Source organism: Coregonus lavaretus, assembly GCF_964263955.1.
Source record: "Coregonus lavaretus genome assembly, chromosome: 12".
NCBI classification, from domain to species: domain Eukaryota; kingdom Metazoa; phylum Chordata; class Actinopteri; order Salmoniformes; family Salmonidae; genus Coregonus; species Coregonus lavaretus.
The window spans coordinates 39012668-39033973 of NC_139999.1; the positions used below are offsets into that span (position 1 = coordinate 39012668).

The 21306-nt window shown below is 46.2% G+C and overlaps 1 protein-coding gene across 2 annotated transcripts; it reads right to left on the minus strand.

The window, feature by feature from the left end:
* Positions 1-20625, minus strand: LOC311137852 (cysteinyl leukotriene receptor 2-like). Of its 2 annotated transcripts, none has more exons than XM_084172456.1 (3): positions 20386-20625; positions 2409-2799; positions 1-2246 (listed from the first exon to the last, which is right to left on the minus strand). In XM_084172456.1, exons 1-3 carry the CDS (start codon positions 20390-20392, stop codon positions 1442-1444), a joined length of 1203 nt encoding a protein of 400 aa, XP_084028582.1. In that variant the 5' UTR covers positions 20393-20625; the 3' UTR covers positions 1-1441. The 2 variants fall into 2 exon arrangements, with proteins under 2 accessions (XP_084028582.1, XP_084028583.1); XM_084172457.1 differs by having other exon boundaries at positions 844-2246; positions 2409-2628; positions 20386-20572.
* Positions 20626-21306: the final 681 nt, after the last annotated feature.

A 21306-nucleotide genomic window follows, 5' to 3' on the forward strand; every position in this document is an offset into this window, starting at 1 on the left:
GTCGATACATTTCTCTAGCCTTACGATTTGTTTTGTGTTATTATCCAGATTTAATGTTATTACCCACAAGTATATGAAGTGCTAATATTTAGTCTAACTTATTGATATTGAATATTATGTTTTATCTTGAGGCGATTTGCCCCACAATTTTGATCTTGTCTCATCGCTGCAAATCCCCAATGGGCTCGGGAGGCGAAGGTCGAGTCATTCGTCCTCTGAAACATGACCCGCCAAACCGCGCTTCTTAACGCCCGCTTAACCCGGAAGCCAGCCGCACCAATGTGTTGGTGGAAACACTGTTCAACTGACGACTGAAGTCAGCCTACAGGCGCCCGGCCTGCCACAAGGAGTCGCTAGAGCACGATGAGCCAAGTAAAGCCCCCCCGGCCAAACTCTCCCCGAACCTGGACGACGCTGGGCCAATTGTGCGCCGTCCTATGGGACTCCCGATCACGGCCGATTGTGACACAGCCTGGGATCGAAGCCGGGTCTGTAGTGACGCCTCTGCGATGCAGTGCCTTAGACCGCTGCGCCACTCGGGAGGCCCCTGCGTTGCAGTTCTTGACACAAACCGGTGCGCCTGGCACCTACTACCATACCCCATTCAAAGGCACTTAAATATTTTGTCTTGCCCATTCACCCCCAGAATGGCACACATACACAATCCATGTCTCAATTGTCTCAAGGCTTAAAAATACTTCATTATCCTGTCTCCTCCCCTTCATCTACATTGATTGAAGTGGATTTAACAAGTAACATCAATAAGGGATAATAGCTTTCACCTGGATTCACCTGGTCAGTCTATGTCATGGAAAGAGCAGGTATTTTGTACACTCAGTGTATAAGAATATTTGGCAGGGCATATTATTTAATCGTAAATCTGGTTATTTCACATGGAGATATGGGAAGCTAAAAGGTTAGCTAGCTTGCAGTGTTTAGCCAACTAGCTAGCAAGGGAAGACAAGAGACCCTTATTTTGCTTTCACCACAAATGAGCAGATAACAAGAAAATCCAAGAATCCACCCCAAAATGTATTTTGTTTAGAAGTAATAACTAGTGATTACAGGTTATTGTGAAATGTTAGAACCTGCTGTAGCCAAATAGCTAGCCATGTGACTTTTTCTGATTATTTCACATAAAGATGAGAAAGCTAAAAAGGCTAGCTTGCTTTCGTCCCCTTGTGAATGGAATTGGGACCGGCGAGGATATCATGTTACCAAAAGGTTTCTGCTACTCCAAAGATCCCACTCCACCCACGTGCACGCACACACATAGATCAACGGAGTGGAGCTTGTACAGTAGTAACCTTTAGTGTCTTATGGTCCTGGAGGATGTTAGGGTTCAGTCTTCAGTGTGTGTGTGTGTTTCTGGTTCAGGCCTCAGGGCTCCATTTTACACATGCAGCAAAGTGTCTCTGATTCTGGAGAGGTTTTGAACCCTTTATGGACTGTCATTCACAGGGCTGAGTGTTTCTGGTATGGACCCAGGAAGGGTTAGGGGTAGAGCGAGGGGTGTTTCTGGCATTGTTGGTGTTGAAGGTATTGTGGGAATACTCCTCTTCCTACGAGAGTACAGCAAGCTGCCCTGAGTGGGGGAGGAGAGGGACCGTCGTCGTGACAAGGCGTTGCGTATGGCCGTTCTGAAGGACTCCCCGGCACAGTAGTACAACAGAGGGTTCAACACACTGTTGGTCGCCGCCAGACACAGCGTCACCACCAACACCCGCTGCTGTGTCGCAGTAACGACGCAGCCCCACCCGCCCACCACTGCGTGCAGGTGCAGTGAGCGAGCCACGTGATAGGGCAGGAAGCACAGCAGGAATGTGCAGATCACCATGGCGACTAGACGCAGAGACTGGCGCCGGCGACGATGTCTCCCCTGGTTACGCTTCAGGCTCCCTGTCTGTAGCTTTTGGCTTCTGGCTGTAGCTGTCAGTCGGCGGATGATGCTGCTGTAGCAACCAAGGATGATGACGAATGGGATCAAGAAGCCAAATGCCACGCCCACGTAGTTGAGAATGAAGATCCTCTTCCAAGAGGCAGAGTTATGGGGCTCGAAGCAGCGTGTTAGTCCCGCTCTCACCCTGGTCCCCGAAAACAGGAAGGGGACCGAAGTTCCACCCACAAACAGCCAGATGCCCAAGCAGACCAATGAGGCTCGATGGGGCGTGGCCAAGGCTCGATGATGAAGAGGCTTCATCACGGCCAGCCAACGAAGCACGCTCAGTCCAGTCAGGAAGAGAACGCTATAGGGAAAGAGAATAATACTATAGTTTATTAGTTAGGTGCCTTTTTGGGCAAGCAGGGTCACCTCACATTATAATAACTGTGTGTGTGTTCATACGTGTGTTTGTGTGTTTGTATTATTTAGTGTACAGCTGTTTTGCAGTGTGTGTGCACATGCGTACCTGGTGTAGAGGTTGAGGTAGAAGCAGAACACACAGAGTCGGCACAGCCAATCAGGGAGGTCCCAGTGAGCGCCTCTGAAGTAGTAGGCCAATCGAAACGGCAGGGTAAGGGAGAAGCATGCGTCTGATAGGGCGAGGTTGGTCATGAGAATGGAGGAGGCAGAGCGTTTGGGCGTCAGTCGCAGGAACACGAACAGCGCTCCGCTGTTGCTAAGCAATGCTATAGGGAACACAAGTAGATAGGTGACGGTGTAGGCACTGTACTTAAAGACCTCATCATCACCGCTACAGGATTGGTTGCTAGTCAATGCCGTTGCCGTGTGGTTGCTAAGGGGAAGTGTCACTGGTGGAAGGGTGGAGTCAAGCCAGTGGGAAGTTTCAAGCCACGGAGCTGGGGAGAGACAGATGCGTCATCATCAGCATTATTATCACTATCATAAACAGGGGTCAAATTGTTAAAAGTTAAGAAGGGATATGCTATGTTCAGTGTTTGAACATAGCAAAGCAAAGACATACTATGTTCAGTGTTTAATTCCACCCAGGCCTAAGACCGGAATAGAATGAAAATAAAATCACAAGTCAGGTGTATTCATGATGCTTTGAACTTAGAATGAACATTTAAAACTTGATGACTTGGTTTGAAGTACTAAAAGGACAAAACAAGATACTTGAGGCAAGGGGCATTTCAATATATCCTTTTCAAAAAAAAATTGACTTACAATCAACAAAATGCCTACAAAAATGCATTGCGTCATTAAATTTATTTTCAAAGACACAACTATAGGCACATCAAATCAAATCAAATGTTATTTGCCTCATGCGCCGAATACAACAGGTGTAGACATTACAGTGAAATGCTTCCTTACAAGCCCTTAACCAACAATGCAGTTTAAGATGTAAAAAAAAAAGCTAATAATTAAAGAGCAGCAGTAAAATAAAATAACAGTAGGGAGGTTATATACAGGGGGTACCGGTACAGAGTCAATTTGCAGGGGCACCGGTTAGTCGAGGTAATTGAGGTAATATGTACATGTGGGTAGAGTTAAAGTGACTATGCATGAATAATAAACAGAGTAGCAGCAGCGTAAAAGAGGGGGTTGGGTTGGGGTGGGGTGGGGTGGGGTGGCAATGCAAATAGTCCGGGTAGCCATGATTAGCTGTTCAGGAGTCTTATGGCTTGGGGGTAGAAGCTGTTAAGAAACCTTTTGGACCTAGACTTGGTGCTCCGGTACCGCTTCCCGTGCGGTAGCAGAGAGAACAGTCTATGACTAGGGTGGCTGGAGTCTTTGATAATTTTTAGGGCCTTCCTCTGGCACCACCTGGTATAGAGGTCCTGGATGGCAGGAAGCTTGGCCCCAGTGAGGTACTGGGCCGTACGCACTACCCTCTGTAGTGCCTTGCGGTCGGAGGCCGAGCAGTTGCCATACCAGGCGGTGATGAACCAGTCAGGATGCTCTCGATGGTGCAGCTGTAGAACCCTTTGAGGATCTGAGGACCCAAGCCAAATCTTGTCAGTCTCCTGAGGGGGAATAGGCTTTGTCGTGCCCTCTTCACGACTGTCTTGGTGTGTTTGGACTATGATAGTTTGTTGGTGATGTGGACACCAAGGAACTTGAAGCTCTCAACCTGTTCCACCACAGCCCCGTCGATGAGAATGGGGGCGTGCTCAGTCCTCTTTTTTTTCCTGTAGTCCACAATCATCTCCTTTGTCTTGATCACGTTGAGGGAGAGGTTGTTATCCTGGCACCACACGGCCAGGTCTCTGACCTCCTCCCTATAGGCTGTCTCATCATTGTCGGTGATCAGGCCTACCACTGTTGTGTCGTCGGCAAACTTAATGATGGTGTTGGAGTCGTGCCTGGCCATGCAGTCATGGGTGAACAGGGAGTACAGGAGAGACTAAGCACGCACCAATGAGGGGCCCCCGTGTTGAGGATCAGTGTGGCAGATGTGCTGTTACCTACCCTTACCACCTGGGGGCGGCCCGTCAGGAAGTCCAGGATCCAGTTGCAGAGGGAGGTGTTTAGTCCTAGGGTCCTTAGCTTAGTGATGAGCTTTGAGGGCACTATGGTGTTGAACGCTGAGCTGTAGTCAATTAATAGCATTCTCACATAGGTGTTCCTCTTGTCCAGGTGGGAAAGGGCAGTGTGGAGTGCAATAGAGATTGCATCATCTGTGGATCTGTTGGGGCAGTACGCAAATTGGAGTGGGTCTAGGGTTTCTGGGATAATGGTGTTGATGTGAGCCATGACCAGCCTTTCAAAGCACTTCATGGCTACAGACGTGAGTACTACGGGTCGGTAGTCATTTAGGCAGGTTATCTTAGTGTTCTTGGGCACAGGGACTATGGTGGTCTGCTTGAAACATGTTGGTATTTCAGACTCAGTCAGGGACATGTTGAAAATGTCAGTGAAGACACTTGCCAGTTGGTCAGCACATGCTCGGAGTACACGTCCTGGTAATCCGTCTGGCCCTGCGGCCTTGTGAATGTTGACCTGTTTAAAGGTCTTACTCACGTAGGCTACAGAGAGCTTGATCACATACTCATCCGGAACAGCTGATGCTCTCATGCATGCTTCAGTTTTGCTTGCCTCAAAGCAAGCATAGAAGTGATTTAGCTCATCTGGTAGGCTTGTGTCACTGGGCAGCTCGCGGCTGTGCTTCCCTTTGTAGTCTGTAATAGTTTTCAAGCCCTGCCACATCCGACGAGCGTCAGAGCCGGTGTAGTACGATTCAATCTTAGTCCTCTATTGACTCTTTGCCCCTTGAGTCCCGCTCCTTGAAGGCAGCAGCTCTACCCTTTAGCTCAGTGCGTATGTTGCCTGTAATCCATGGCTTCTGGTTGGGGTATGTACGTACGGTCACTGTGGGGATGACGTCATCGATGCACTTATTGATGAAGCCAGTGACTGATGTGGTGTACTCCTCAATGCTATCGGAAGAATCCCGGAACATATTCCAGTCTGTGCTAGCAAAACAGTCCTGTAGCTTAGCATCTGCGTCATCTGACCACTTCCTTATTAACCGAGTCACTGGTACTTCCTGCTTTAGTTTTTGCTTATAAGCAGGAATCAGGAGGATAGAGTTATGGTCAGATTTGACAAATGGAGGGCGAGGGAGAGCTTTGTACGGGTCTCTGTGTGTGGAGTAAAGGTGGTCTAGAGTTTTTTTTTCTCCCTCTGGTTGCACATTTAACATGCTGGTAGAAATGAGGTAGAACGGATTTAAGGTTCCCTGCATTAAAGTCCCCGGCCACTAGGAGCGCTGCCTCTGGATGAGCATTTTCCTGTTTATTTATGGCCTTATGCAGCTCATTGAGTGCAATCTTAGTGCCTGCATCGGTTTGTGGTGGTAAATATAGATGAAAACTCTCTTGGTAAATAGTGTGGTTTACAGCTTATCATGAGATACTCTACCTCAGGCAAGCAAAACCTAGAGACTTCCTTAGTATTAGATTTTATGCACCAGCTGTTGTTTACAAATATACACAGACCGCCACCCTTTGTCTTTCCGGAGTCAGCCGTTCTATCCTGCCGATGTAGCGTATATCTCGGCAGCTGTATGTTATCCATGTCGTCGTTCAGCCACGACTCTGTGAAACATAAGACATTACCGTTTTTAATGTCCTGTTGGTAGGATAACAGTAATCTTAGGTCGTCTAATTTATTTTTAAATGATTGAACATTGGCTAAATGGATTGATGGAAGAGGCAGTTTACTCGCTCGCCGTCGGATCCTTACAAGGCACCCCGACCTACGTCCACAATATCTCTGTCTCTTTCTCATGCGAATGACGGGGATTTGGGCCTTGTCGGTTGTGTGTAGGATATCCTTCGCGTCCGATTCGTTGAAGAAAAAATCTTCGTCCAATACGAGGTGAGTAATCGCTGTCCTGATATCCAGAAGCTCTTTTTGGTCATACGAGACGGTGGCAGAAACATTATGTACAGAATAAATTACAAATAATGCGAAAAAACACACATAATAGTACAATTGGTTAGAGGGCTGTAAAACGGCTGCCATCTTCTTCGGCGCCAGTCTTCTATATTTTAGCCCATTGTACGGAATGAGAATTATTCCACTGACTTACACTAGCTATTGTGAAAGACCAAATAAGTTAAAGATGTGTGTGAAGTCAAGGTTGGAGACAAGAATGCTGTTGCATGGTCAAGGTTGGAGGCAAGAATGCTGACCGGAGCCTGTATTTAGGCCTACTTTAATTATTGTAGAAATATGTAGAAATTGTTTGTTGTTTTGAAGATAATTTCCTGCAATTCTACGTAGTGTAACATGACTCATTAATTACAACTTCTGGGTAGGCACTTTCATGAGAATAAGTATGGGGGAAAAAAAGTAAATAATATTTTTTACAAATGTTATTCCACTAACAAATATATGATAATATTGTAGCCTCATTTATTTTAACCATCAAGTATTAATTTAGTTAAACATCTTTTTCAAAAAGTGATTAGCTCAATTGATGGCTGAATTGTTTTGTCTCCTCGACTTTAGGAGGTTGTAGCTCAGCCTCTGAATGTCATTGAACCAAATAAATCCACATCTGCATCAGAATCCTGTCTTTCTTGTGAAATGTACAGCTTGTTTCTAGCCTAAAGTATTACCGAGTTACGCGTCATTATAGATCGCTTTGTATACTGAACAAAAATATTAACGCAACATGTAAAGTGTCTACAGAAGAGTATTAGGGCCAAGTGAAAAAAAAAACAGCAAGGGGTGGTGGCACTTGGATTATACTTTTTTGCATGCTAGTACTTTAAAAAAGTGGCAATATTTTGAGAATAAGGTCAAAATAAAATATTGTGAATAAAGGGGCAATATTTTGAGAATAAAGTGGCAATATTTCGAGAATAAAGTCTAAATCTAATTTCGAAAATAAAGTCACATTTACAGAGCATTTGGAAAGTATTCAGACCCCTTAACTTTTTCCACATTTTGTTATGTTACAGCCTTATTCTAAAATTGATTAAATTGTTTTTTTCCCCCATCATAAATATGCACACAATACCCCATAATGACAAAGCAAAAACAGGTTTTTAGAAATTTTTGCAAATGTACAAAATTTATAAAAATGAAATATCACATTTACATAAGTATTCAGACCCTTTACTCAGTACTTTGTTGAAGCACCTTTGGCAGTGATTACAGCATCGAGTCTTCTTGGGTATGATGCTACAAGCTTGGCATACCTGTATTTAAGGAGTTTCTCCCATTCTTCTCTGCAGATCCTCTAAAGCTCTGTCAGGTTGGCTGGGGAGCGTCGCTGCACAGCCATTTTCAGGTCTCTCCAGAGATGTTAGATCGGGTTCAAGTCCGGGCTCTGGATGGGCCACTCAAGGACATTCAGAGACTTGTCCCGAAGCCACTCCTGCGCTGTCTTGGCTGTGTGCTTAGGGTTGTTGTCCTGTTGTAAGGTAAACCTTCGGCCCAGTCTGAGGTCCTGAGCGCTCTGGAGCAGGTTTTCATCAAGGATCTCTCCGTACTTTGCCTCGATCCTGACTAGTCACCCAGTCTCTGCCGCTGAAAAACATCCCCACAGCAAGATGCTGCCACCACCATGCTTCACCGTAGGGATGGTGCCAGGTTTCCTCCAGATGTGGCGCTTAGCATTCACGCCAAAGAGTTCAATCTTGGTTTCATCAGACCAGAGAATCTTGTTTCTCATGGTCTGAGAGTCCTTTAGGTGTCTTTTGGCAAACTCCAAGCGGGCTGTCATGTGCCTTTTACTGAGGAGTGGCTTCCGTCTGGCCACTCTACCATAAAAGCCTGATTGGTGGCGTGCTGCAGAGATGGTTGTCCTTCTGGAAGGTTCTCCCATCTCCACAGAGGAACTCTGGAGCTCTGTCAGAGTGACCATCGGGTTCTTGGTCATCTCCATAACCAAGGCCCTTCTCCTCCGATTGCTCAGTTTGGCTGGGCGGCCAGCTCTATGAAGAGTCTTGGTGGTTCCAAACTTCTTCCATTTAAGAATGATGGCCACTGTGTTTTTGGGGACCTTCAATGCTGCAGATATTTTTTGGTACCCTTCCCCAGATCTGTGCCTTGACACAATCCTGTCTCGGAGCTCTACGGACAATTCCTTCGACATCATTGCTTGGTTTTTGCTCTGACATCCACTGTCAACTGTGGGGCCTTATATAGACAGGTGTGTGCCTTTCCAAATCATGTCCAATCAATTGAATTGACCACAGGTGGATTCCAATCAAGTTCTGGAAACATCTCAAGGATGATCAATGGAAAGAGAATGCACCTGAGCTCAATTTCGAGTCTCATATCAAAGGGTCTGAATATTTATGTCACGCCTGCTCCCGCTCCCCCTCCCTGGCGCTTGAGGGCGCCAGGCTGCCCATCATTACGCACACCAGTCACCATCGTTATGCACATCAGTGCTCATTGGACACACCTGGACTCCTTCCCTTTGTTAATTACCTCCCCTGTATCGGTTTGATCCTGGTGTCAGCATTGATGTTGTTTCGTTTGCCCTGTTCAGACGCTGTCTGTGTTTTGTTCCTGTCTGTTTATTCCATTAAATGTTCACTCCCTGTACTTGTTTCCTGTCTCCCAACGTCTGTCCTCACAGAATGCTGACACCAAAATTGGAAGCATCAGGACGTTTTTTTATTTTTATTATTTTTTAGGGGGTTGGTGACGTCGGGTCCGGGTGCCGCGGCCGAAGGAACCGGGGGTGCCTCAGCTGGCTCGTCAGGCTTCCATGCCTCTGCCGGCTAGGCAAGCTTCCACGCCTCAGCTGGCTCGTCAGGGTTCCACGCCTCAGCTGGCTCGTCAGGCTTCCATGCTTCAGCCAGCTCGTCAGTCGTCCACGCCTCAGCCGGCTTGTCAGGCTCCCACGCATCAGTCGGCTCATCAGGCTCCCATGTCTCGGCCGGCCCGTCAGGCTCGACAGGTTCCCGCGCCTCGGCCAGGTGGCGTTCCTGGGGGGGGGGGGGGGGGGGGGGGGGGGTACTGTCACGCCTTCGCCCGCTCCCCCTCCCTGCCCATCACCTGTCTATTCCTCTGTTTGATCCCTGTGTCAGCATTAATGTTGTTATCTTTCCCCTGTCCAGACGCTGTCCATGTTTTGATTCATTGTCACACACCTGTCACCATCGTTACGCGCATCAGCGCTCATTGGACACACCTGGACTCCTTCCCTTTGTTAATTAACTCCCCTATATCTGTCTGTTCCTCTGTTTGATCCCTGTGTCAGCATTAATGTTGTTATCTTTCCCCTGTCCAGACGCTGTCCATGTTTTGTTTCATGTCTGTATCTAGTAAATGTTCACTCCCTGTACTTGTTTCTCGTCTCCCAGCGTCTGTCCTTACAACTTATGTAAATAAGGGATTCATGTTTTTTATTTGTAATACATTTGCAACCATTTCTAAAAACCTGTTTTCGCTTTGTCATAATGGGGTATTGTTTGTAGATTGATGAGGGGAAAAAATGATGTAATACATTTTAGAATAAGGTTGTAACTGAACAAAATGTGGAAAAAGTCACGGCGTCAGAATACTTTCCGAATGCACTGTATATTTCAAGATTAACGTAGGGGATTTGGTTAAGTGCATGTCTCCCAGGCTCCCTGGTGCTGTGCACGCCACTGTTGAAATGCCTGAGTTAGATGACCTGGTGCAATCCTTGCTCGTATTAGGACCTGGAAAAGGTGCCACAGATTATTTTCAAGAGGAACCGTGGTTACATACATACAGTGAGGGAAAAAGGTATTTGATCCCCTGCTGATTTTGTACGTTTGCCCACTGACAAAGAAATGATCAGTCTAGAATTTTAATGGTAGGTTTATTTGAACAGTGAGAGACAGAATAACAACAAAAAAATCCAGAAAAATGCATGTCAAAAATGTTATAAATTGATTTGCATTTTAATGAGGGAAATAAGTGTTTGACCCCCTCTCAATCAGAAATATTTCTGGCTCCCTGGTGTCTTTTATACAGGTAACGAGCTGAGATTAGGAGCACACTCTTAAAGGGAGTGCGCCTAATCTCAGTTTGTTACCTGTATAAAAGACACCTGTCCACAGAAGCAATCAATCAATCAGATTCCAAACTCTCCACCATGGCCAAGACCAAAGAGCTCTCCAAGGATGTCAGGGACACAATTGTAGACCTACACAAGGCTGGAATGGGCTCCAAGACCATTGCCAAGCAGCTTGGTGAGAAGGTGACAACAGTAGGTGCGACTATTCGCAAATGGAAGAAACACAAAATAACTGTCAATCTCCCTCGGCCTGGGGCTCCATGCAAGATCTCACCTCGTGGAGTTGCAATGATCATGAGAACAGTGAGGATTGCAGCACATCATTTGTGGCATTTTTTTCCTTCTTAATGCGTTTGAGCCAATCAGTTGTGTTGTGACAAGGTAGGGGTGGTATACAGAAGATAGCCCTATTTGGTAAAAGACCAAGTCCATATTATGGCAAGAACAGCTTAAATAAGCATAGAGAAACGACAGTCCATCATTACTTTAAGACACGAAGGTCAGTCAATACAGAACATTTCAAGAACTTTGAAAGTTTCTTCAAGTGCAGTCGCAAAAACCATCAAGCGCTATGATGAAACTGGCTCTCATGAGGACCGCCACAGGAAAGGAAGACCCAGAGTTACCTCTGCTGCAGAGGATAAGTTCATTAAGTTAACTGCACCTCAGATTGCAGCCCAAATAAATGCTTCACAGAGTTCAAGTAACAGACACATCTCAACATCAATTGGTCAGGGGAGACTGCGTGAATCAGGCCTTCATGGTCGAATTGCTGCAAAGAAACCACTACAAAAGGACACCAATAATAAGAAGAGACTTGCTTGGGCCAAGAAACATGAGCAATGGACATTAGACCTGTGGAAATCTGTCCTTTGGTCTAATGAGGCCTGATTTGTGAGAGTGTGATTTGAAGGAGTCAGGCGCAGGAGGGTAAATCACCGAATACAGAGTTTATTCCGTAGGAAACAGTTACGCTGGATAGCGTCAACAGCACAGGGCGTAATACAGGCGCACTGGAACACAACACAGGCACACGGGGAGAAATAACCCTGGCAATACAAAGTATGGGTAGCTCAACCGAGCTACACTCATCTTCACATAAAAAAATCACCCACAAGGACAAGGGGGCAGAGGGAACACTTCTACATGGACTAATGAGGGGATATGAACCAGGTGTGTGTAATTGGCAAGACAAGACAAATGCAATGATGATATATGGAGCGGCAGTGGCTAGTAACCTGGTGACTACGAACGCCGAAACCTGCCCGAACAAGGAGGGGAGGCAGCCTCGGCGGAAGTGGTGACAGTACCCCCCCTTGACGCGCAGCTCCAGCAGCGCGCCGACCCCGGCCTCGGGACGGCCAGGAGGACGCGGAGCAGGTCGAGCCGGATGGCGACGGTGGAAATCCCGCAACAGGAAGGGATCGAGGATATCCCTCACCGGGACCCTGCACCGTTCCTCCGGACCGTACCCCTCCCACTCCACGAGGTACTGAAGGTCCCCCACCCGACGCCTCAAATCCAGGATGGAACAGACAGAGTACGCCGGGGCCCCCTCGATGTCCAGAGGAGGTGGAGGGACCTCCCACACCTCAGACTCCTGGAGTGGACCAGCCACCGCCGGCCTGAGGAGAGACACATGAAACGAGGGGTTAATACGGTAATCAGGGGAAGTAATAACCTATAGGTGACCTTGTTGATTCTCCTCAGGACTTTGAACGGCCCCACAAACCACGGGCTCAGCTTCCGGCAGGGCATGCGGAGGGGCAGATTCCGGGTCGAGAGCCAGACCCGATCCCCCGGTACGAAGACCGGGGCCTCACTGTGGTGGCGGTCAGCGTTGGCCTTCTGACGACGCACGTGCGTTGGAGGTGAACATGGATAGCGTCCCACGTCTCCTCCGAGCGCCGAAACCAGTCATCCACCACAGGAGCCTCAGTCTGGCTCTGGTGCCACGGTGCCAGAACCAGTTGGTAACCTAAAACACATTGGAATGGCATTAGGTTAGTAGAGGAGTGGCGGAGAGAGTTCTGGGCATATTCTGCCCATGGCAAGAACACCGGCCACTCCCCCGGCCAGTCCTGGCAGTAGGACCGCAGGAACCTACCCACATCCTGATTTACCCGTTCCACCTGCCCATTAGACTCAGGGTGGAACCCAGAGGTCAGGCTGACCGAGACCCCCAGATGTTCCATGAACGCCTTCCAGACTTTGGATGTGAACTGGGGCCCTCGGTCAGACACTATATCCTCTGGTACCCCGTAGTGCCGGAATACATGTGTAAACAGGGCCTCCTCAGTTTGCAGGGCCGTGGGGAGGCCGGGCAGAGGAAGGAGGCAGCAGGCCTTTGAAAAGCGGTCCACAACGACCAGGATGGTGGTGTTACCTTGGGAGAGGGGAAGATCAGTCAGGAAATCAACACTTAGGTGAGACCATGGTCGTTGTGGAATTGGTAAAGGTTGTAACTTACCCGCTGGGAGGTGCCTAGGTGCCTTACTCTGGGCGCACACCGAGCAGGAGGAGACATACACCCTCACGTCCTTAGCCAAGGTAGACCACCAGTACTTTCCGGTCAGGCAGCGCACTGTACGACCGATACCTGGGTGACCAGAGGAGGGTGACGTGTGTGCCCAGTAGATCAGACGATCACGGATAAGAGCAGTAACGTACCGCAGCCCAGCTGGACACTGAGGTGGAGATGGATCTGTGCGTAATGCCTGCTCTATATCCGCGTCCATCGCCCATACTACCGGCGCCACAATGCAGGAATCAGGGAGTATGGGGGTGTTGTCTCTGGGCCTCTCCTCTGTGTCATATAGCCGTAACAATGCGTCTGCCTTCACGTTCTTCGTACCCGGGATGTATGACAGTGATAAATCGAACCGGGTGAAGAATAAGGCCCACCTGGTCTGGCGAGGATTCAGCCTCCTCGCTACCCGGATGTACTCCAGGTTACGGTGGTCCGTCCAGACGAGGAAAGGGTGTTTCGCCCCTTTGAGCCAATGCCTCCACACGGTCAAGGCTCGGACAACAGCCAACAGCTCCCAATCACCAACGTCGTAGTTCTGCTCCGCCGGGCTGAGCTTCTTAGAGAAGAAGGCACAGGGGCGGAGCTTGGGTGGCGTTGAGATAGGCACTATCCTATCCCTACCTCGGACGCACCCTCTCGACCTTCAGGCGGGTGATCGAAGACCGCCCTAAAGAGGCGAGCGAACTCCCCGTAGTTCTCCAACGCGGCTCCTCCTACGTTCCACACCGTGTTGGCCCACTCTAGGGCTTTCCCCGAGAGGCAGGAGACGAGGGCGGACACCTTCTCCCGTTCCAATGGGGCCGGCCTGATGCTGGAGAAATAGAGCTCTAGTTGGAGGTGGAATCGTTGGCAGAGAGACGCCGTCCCGTCGAACTCCCGTGGTCGGGATATCTGGATCCCTCCGGGTGCTGGGGTGTTGGTGGCTGGATCCGGTTGGCCAGCTGGTCTCGACAGATCGGGTCCTCTCCTCTCCAGGCGTTGGACGACCTGAAGAACCCGATCCATCGCTTCCCCCAAGCTGGCCAGCATCGTGGAATGCTCCTGGACCCGTGCCACGACTCCAGGCATGCGATGGATGATTCTGTGAGAGTGTGATTTGAAGGAGTCAGGCGCTGGAGGGTAAATCACCGAATACAGAGTTTATTCCGTAGGACACAGTTATAGTTGAAGTCGTAAGTTTACATACACTTACTGTAGGTTGGAGTCATTAAAACTCGTTTTTCAATCACTCCACATATTTCTTATTAACAAACTATAGTTTTGCCATGTCGATTAGGACATCTACTTTGTGCATGACACAAGTAATTCTTCCAACAATTATTGACAGACAAATTATTTCACTTATAATTCACTGTATCACAATTCCAGTGGGTCAGAAGTTTACATACACTAAGTTGACTGTGCCTTTAAACAGCTTGGAAAATTCAAAAAAATTATGTCATGACTTTAGAAGCTTCTGATAGGCTAATTGACATCATTTGAGTCAATTGGAGGCGTACCTGTGGATGTATTTCAAGGCCTACCTTCAAACTCAGTGCCTCTTTGCTTGACATCATGGGAAAATCAAAAGAAATCAGCCAAGACCTCAGAAGAAAAATTGTAGACCTCCACAAGTCTGGTTCATCCTTGGGAGCAATTTCCAAACGCTGAAGGTACCACGTTCATCTGTACAAACAATAGTGCGCAAGTATAAACACCATGGGACCACGCAGCCGTCATACCGCTCAGGAAGGAGACGTGTTCTGTCTCGTAGAGATGAACGTACTTTGGTGCGAAAAGTGCAAATCAATCCCATAACAACAGCAAAGGACCTTGTGAAGATGCTGGAGGAAACAGGTACAAAAGTAAAGTAAAATGAGTCCTATATTGACATAACCTGAAAGGCCGCTCTGCAAGGAAGAAGCCACTGCTCCAAAACCGCCATAAAAAACTACGGTTTGCAACTGCACATGGGGACAAAGATCGTACTTTTTGGAGAAATGTCCTTTGGTCTGATTAAACAAAAATAGAACTGTTTGGCCATAATGACCAACGTTATGTTTGGAGGAAAAAGGGGGTCCTTGCAAGCCGAAGAACACCATCCCAACCGTGAAGCACGGGGGTGGCAGCATCATGCTGTGGGGGTTCTTTGCTGCAGGAGGGACTGATGCACTTCACAAAATAGATGGCATCATGAGGAAGGAAAATTAGGTGGATATATTGAAGCAACATCTCAAGACATCAGTCAGGAAGTTAAAGCTTGGTCGCAAATGGGTCTTCTAAATGGACAATGACCCCAAGCATACTTCCAAAGTTGTGGCAAAATGGCTTAAGGACAACAAAGTCAAGGTATTGGAGTGGCCATCACAAAGCCCTGACCTCAACCCTATAGAACATTTGTGGGTAGAACTGAAAAAGCGTGTACGAGCAAGGAGGTCTACAAACCCGACCCAGTTACACCAGCTCTGTCAGGAGGAATGGACCAAAATTCACCCAACTTATTGTGGGAATCTTGTGGAAGGCTACCCGAAATGTTTGACCCAAGTTAAACAATTTAAAGGCAATGCTACCAAATACTAATTGAGTTTATGTAAACTTCTGGCCCACTGGGAATGTGATGAAAGAAATAAAAGCTTAAATAAATCATTCTCTCTAGTATTATTCTGACATTTCACATTCTTAAAATAAAGTGGTGATCCTAAATGATCTAAGACAGGGAATTTTTACTAGGATTAAATGTTAGGAATTGTGAAAAACTGAGTATAAATGTATTTGGCTAAGATGTAAACTTCTGACTTCAACTGTACGCTGGATAGCGTCCACAGCACAGGGCGTGATACAGGTGCACTGGAACACAATACAGGCACACAGGGAGAAATAACCCCGGCAATACAAAGTACGGGTAGCTCAACCGTGCTACACTCATCTTCACATAAAACAATCAGCCACAAGGACAAGGGGGCAGAGGGAACACTTATACATGGACTAATGAGGGGATATGAACCAGGTGTGTGTAATTGACAAGACAAATGGAATGATGATATATGGTGACGACGAACGCCGAAACATGCCCAAACAAGCAGGGAAGGCAGCCTCGGCAGAAGTTGTGACAAAATTTGAGATTTTGGGGGCCAACCGCCGTGTCTTTGTGAGACGCAGAGTAGGTGAACGGATGATCTCCGCATGTTTGGTTCCCACCGTGAAGCATGGAGGTGGAGGTGTGATGGTGTGGGGGTGCTTTGCTGGTGACACTGTCTGTGATTTATTTAGAATTCAAGGCACACTTAACCAGCGTGGCTACCACAGCATTCTGCAGCGATATGCCATCCTATCTGGTTTGAGCTCATTGGGACTATAATTAGTTTTTCAACAGGATCTAACTGCAGGCATTTCAATGGTGGCGCGCACAGCAACAGTGAGCCAGGGAGACATGCACTTAACCAAACCCCCTACTTTAATCTTGAAATATAACTGCGACTTTATTCTCAAAATGTTGACTTTATTCTCTAAATAAAATTTCTACTTTATTCTCAATGTTTCCACTTTATTCTTCAAATATTGCCACTTTATTTTTGAAATATTGCCACTTTATTTTTCGAAATATTGCCATTTTATTTTTGAAGTTTAATGTTGACTTTATTCTCGAAATATTGGCACTTTATTCTCGAAATATTGGCACTTTATTCTCAAAATATTGCCACTTTATTTTCGAAATGTAATTTAGGATGTAGCTCGGTTGGTAGAACATGGCGTTTGCAACGCCAGGGTTGTGGGTTTGATTCCCACGGGGGGCCAGTATGAAAAATTCAAAAAATATATAGTACTATAGTGCAAAAAAAATAACATCCATGTACCATCACCATTTTCTATTCTCTTCACTTGGCCCTAATACTCTTCCGTGGTCCCATGTTTCATTAGCTGAAATAAAAGATCCCAGAAATGTTCCATACACACAAAAAGCTTATTTCTCAAAAGTTTTGTGCCAATTTCTTTTTACATCCCTGTTAGTGAGCATTTATCATTTGCCAAGATAATCTATCCACCTGACAGGTGTGGTATACAGCATGTCATTACACAGGTGCACCTTGTGCTGGGGACAATAAAAGGCCACTCTAAAATGGGGGGGTGGTGGGGTGGGGGGGTGTAATAAAGCCCTTTTGTGGGGAAAGACTCATTCTGATTGGTTGGACCTGGCTCCCCAGTGGGTGGATCTGGCTCACAAGTGGATGGGCCTATGCCCTCCCAGGCCCACCCATGGCTGCGCCCCTGCCCAGTCATGTGAAATCCATAGATTAGGGCCTAATGAATTCATTTCAATTGACTGATTTCCTTTTATGAACTGTAACTTGGTAAAATCTTTGAAATTGTTGCATGTTGCATTTATATTTTTGTTCAGTATATAATCAGGATACATTTTTTCCCCTTTAAACAAGAGGTATGTTTTTTTCCCTTTTTATTATGGCATACCCCCACATACCCCCTCATATTGAGCCCTGATCTTTACCATAATCATCTTCATCATAACTGCCATCATCATTATTATCACCATCTTCATCACCACCATCGCCCCATTATCATCATCGCTATCACCATCATCACAATCTTCATCATTGCGGTCATCATATGACCATTGACCACCATTTCAAATCATCATCATCATCATTTCTATGACGTTATTTCACTGTTAGAGAAACATGGAGTTATTACCATGATGCTTACATCTCTCCAATTATTGCAGATTTCCACACGTGCCTAGGCCCCAGTAAAGGTGTGTGGTTTTTTTATAACAGGGCCATAGTGTACCTACATAAATAAACCAGATTATAGAGTCCAAAATTGCACTAGGCAGTTACTTTGGAATAAGGAAGTGCGTCCTCAGGCGAACAGGAGTTATGTTGTTTTGCTCACGCAGGTCTGTTCGCTCATGCAAATGTTACAAACCACCGGCAAATGAGTGGTTATACCTGCCTGCCTGGGGCAAAGGCTATGTTAACAATAGCAAAAACACACTATATACAGTACAACAGTCAAACAGCAATCTGCTGAAAACAAATACTACAGCCTATATGTGAATGTTGCCTTGCCTCTGCCAAGAGGTCTGGTACTCCTGAGTGGCGCAGTGGTCTAAGGCACTGCATCGCAGTGCTTACTGTGCCACTAGAGATCCTGGTTCGAATCCAGGCTCTGCCGGCCGCGACCGGGAGACTCATGGGCGGCGCACAATTGGCCCAGGGTAGGGGAGGGAATGGCCGGCAGGGATGTAGCTCAGTTGATAGAGCATGGCATTTGCAACGCCAGGGTTGTGGGTTCGATTCCCACGGGGGGCCAGTATAAAAAAAAATATATGTAATCACTAACTGTAAGTCGCTTTGGATAAGAGCGTCTGCTAAAATGTAAATGGATTTCTATGCCAGGGGTTTTTAAACCTCTCCTAGGGGACCACCAGCTGTTTAATGTATTTTAACTATTCTGGAACTCGCACACCTGATTCAATTTGTCAACAAATGATCAAGCCCTTGATTAGGTGAATCAGGTGAACTACTGGGGCTACAGCAACATTGTGAAATGTCTGGGGGTCCCCAAGGAGAGGTTTGAAAACCAATTTATGACACAAGAGGTAGTGTGCTCACCTTGTGTGTAAAGGGTCACTGGTTCAAACCCCACTCTGGCAGTTCCTCTTCAACACTGGGAACAAGACTAGGAGACCGATTACAACTAATTAGCCCTTATAAAATTTAGGGACAGTTTCCCAGATACAGATTAAGCCTGGTCCTGGACTAAAAAGGAAGCTCAACAGAAAATCTATATTGAAAATGCTTTTTAGTCCAGGTTTAGGCTTAATAAAGAGCAACTGAACGTAATAAGCAACTTATCCTTTTGAAAACAGCCTATGTGGCATCGATATGAGTCCAAAACATTTATTCTAGTGTAAAAATGTACTACAAAGTGTAAATAGGCTAATTTTGGTCATAAAGGCAGTCTCGTCCAAAATTGATACTTGTGAGATAATTAGGAAAAAATTGTATGTCACGGAATGAAGGGTTCCGTAACAGTTTTCCTTGGGTTGGCTTTATTTCGATCCTGCCCACATGCCCACAGCTGGCAGCACCCAAGTAATTATCAATTCGGAGCGCAGCTGCACCCCATCGCAATGCCCATGGTCAATTTGTTTTGACACTATCAATATCCGTATGGGGCTAGTTTGGGACCATCAGTAAATTACACAATGTACTGTACATGGGACATTATTTTAAAATGTCAAAAGTAACACATTTCAATGATTTAAAAACCTCAAACCAACTATAAATTGTAGAAATTAATCTACAAATATTGAAAGCATTTAATGAGACAACAAACATGTGTGCAACATGAAATTATTGTATCATTTACATTGTGTAATTTATTGACGTTCCCTAACTATGCCCACAGATAGGCTATCCAAAGTCAAACCAACTTTGCCACGGTCGTACAGCGGCCGGCAGAAACTAATTGGCTAAATAAGTTGGCTAGCTTGCTAGCTAGTTTAGGCTACTTCCAGACACAAGACCTGGTTAGACTGTTTCAAGTTGTATAGAAGGGTGAGTGACCGTGACTGTGTACTGTTTTTGCAGAGTGAAAGTACAAATGCTTCCCACGTTTGAACACACAAACAAGAGATACCCACATCAAAGCACGCCTCCAAAACCAAAATGTCGTTATCAGTTGCATTTCCTAATGAGGATAATTAAAAGTGAGGCTAAATCAGGAAGTACAGCCCCACTTTAATCTGTGTCAGGGAAACTGCCCCTAAATTTCACAAGGGCTAATTCATTGTAGTACCCCCAAATTAGAGCAAAAATAAATACATCTCCAGGAAATCAGCTCAAAGTGATCCCAGTATTCCCATGCCGAAAAAGAGATGTAATTGTATCCCAATTTAATCAAGGTTTGAAATCATGTTTCACTGTTTTTGTCAAATACCTTATCTGTTTAGACTTTTTGCAATCAATTTGCAGTGTACAAATGATTTATAATTATGTTCCAGCCCCTGACCATCCGCTCAAGAAGAAATTGTCCTGTGGCTGAATGTACTGTAGGTGGGGACCCCTGCCATAGGCCAACCTGGCCACATTAAACAGATGTACACTTTGGAGTGTAAATTCGTGTACCTCCGTCTGGTAACGTAATATATCATACTAAATGAAGGGACCCACATTTACATCCCAAAACGTACGAATTGCCCTGAGGCCAGGTTGCATAGGGTTTAGTTTGACTGACACAGCTCTTGCCGGTAAGCACATTGAACATTTCACAATCAGTCAAAATTCCCTAACTGATCCATAACTGGATAAAAAAGCACCCAGCCTCCATTGATGCAAAAGCAGGTATGGGCTTGTCAGGTCAGGTCTGCCCCAGCCCCTGATTCACTGGAGCTACTGTTTTTAAACAGATCTGTGTGAAGGAGCTTCACTTACTCACCTGTCATTCTGTCAGTATCGTATGCTGCTGCATTCTGCTGTACACCCTCCGCGGAACATCAGAAAAAGTTATGTTGATCTTTGCTGTGTGATCAGATACTACAGTTCTGGTAGATTATTGATAGAAGTCCCTTTCCTGAGTCCAGTCAAGACACCCTGGTAGTAGAAATCTTCCTCTCTCACTAGACACATGGGTGTTTGAGTCTAAATAGTTTGTGCACTGTTCATGCACATTTCAAGTGTTTCTTTGTTCTTGCTAGAGTTCCATGAAACCAAACCTGTATAATTACTGGGCTGAGTACTCACCGACCCGCCTCTCTCTGTTCTGTCTGCCCTGTGTGTCAAAACATAAGCAAGTTTGCAGATAAGATTTTAGAAAACATCTGTGCTTTGTTTGTCAGATGCAAAAATATACAGAGGGAGGAAGAGCGAGGGAGAGGGGGAGAGATACTGACTTGACAATTATTGACTGTCATTCCTGCCTCTGGCCAGTTTGTGGGAAATGTGTCAGCGTTCTTTGGAAAGGAAAGATGTGTTTTGGTGTTTATTTAACGTGAAACCTTGGCTTAAGGCCTTACTATTGAGCTATGCCCTGTGTCATTGTTATTGGGCAGCTGGCAACTAATTAGGGGTAATAGGTCTAGCTGAGATAATGATCAAGATATCATAGGTTATGACTCCAGACTTGTAGGCTCCAGCATGAGATGGGTGCTAGAGTTTGTGAAAGGGACTGTGCACGCAAGGACAAATGATCCATACAAGATAGGATTAATTAACCCGGGTGCGTAACTATCTCTCTATATGTACAGTACAGTGCCTTCAGAAAGTATTCATACCCCTTGACTTATTCCACATTTTGTTGTGTTACAGTCTGAATTCAAAATGTATTAAATCAATGTTTTTCTCTCACCCATCTACACAC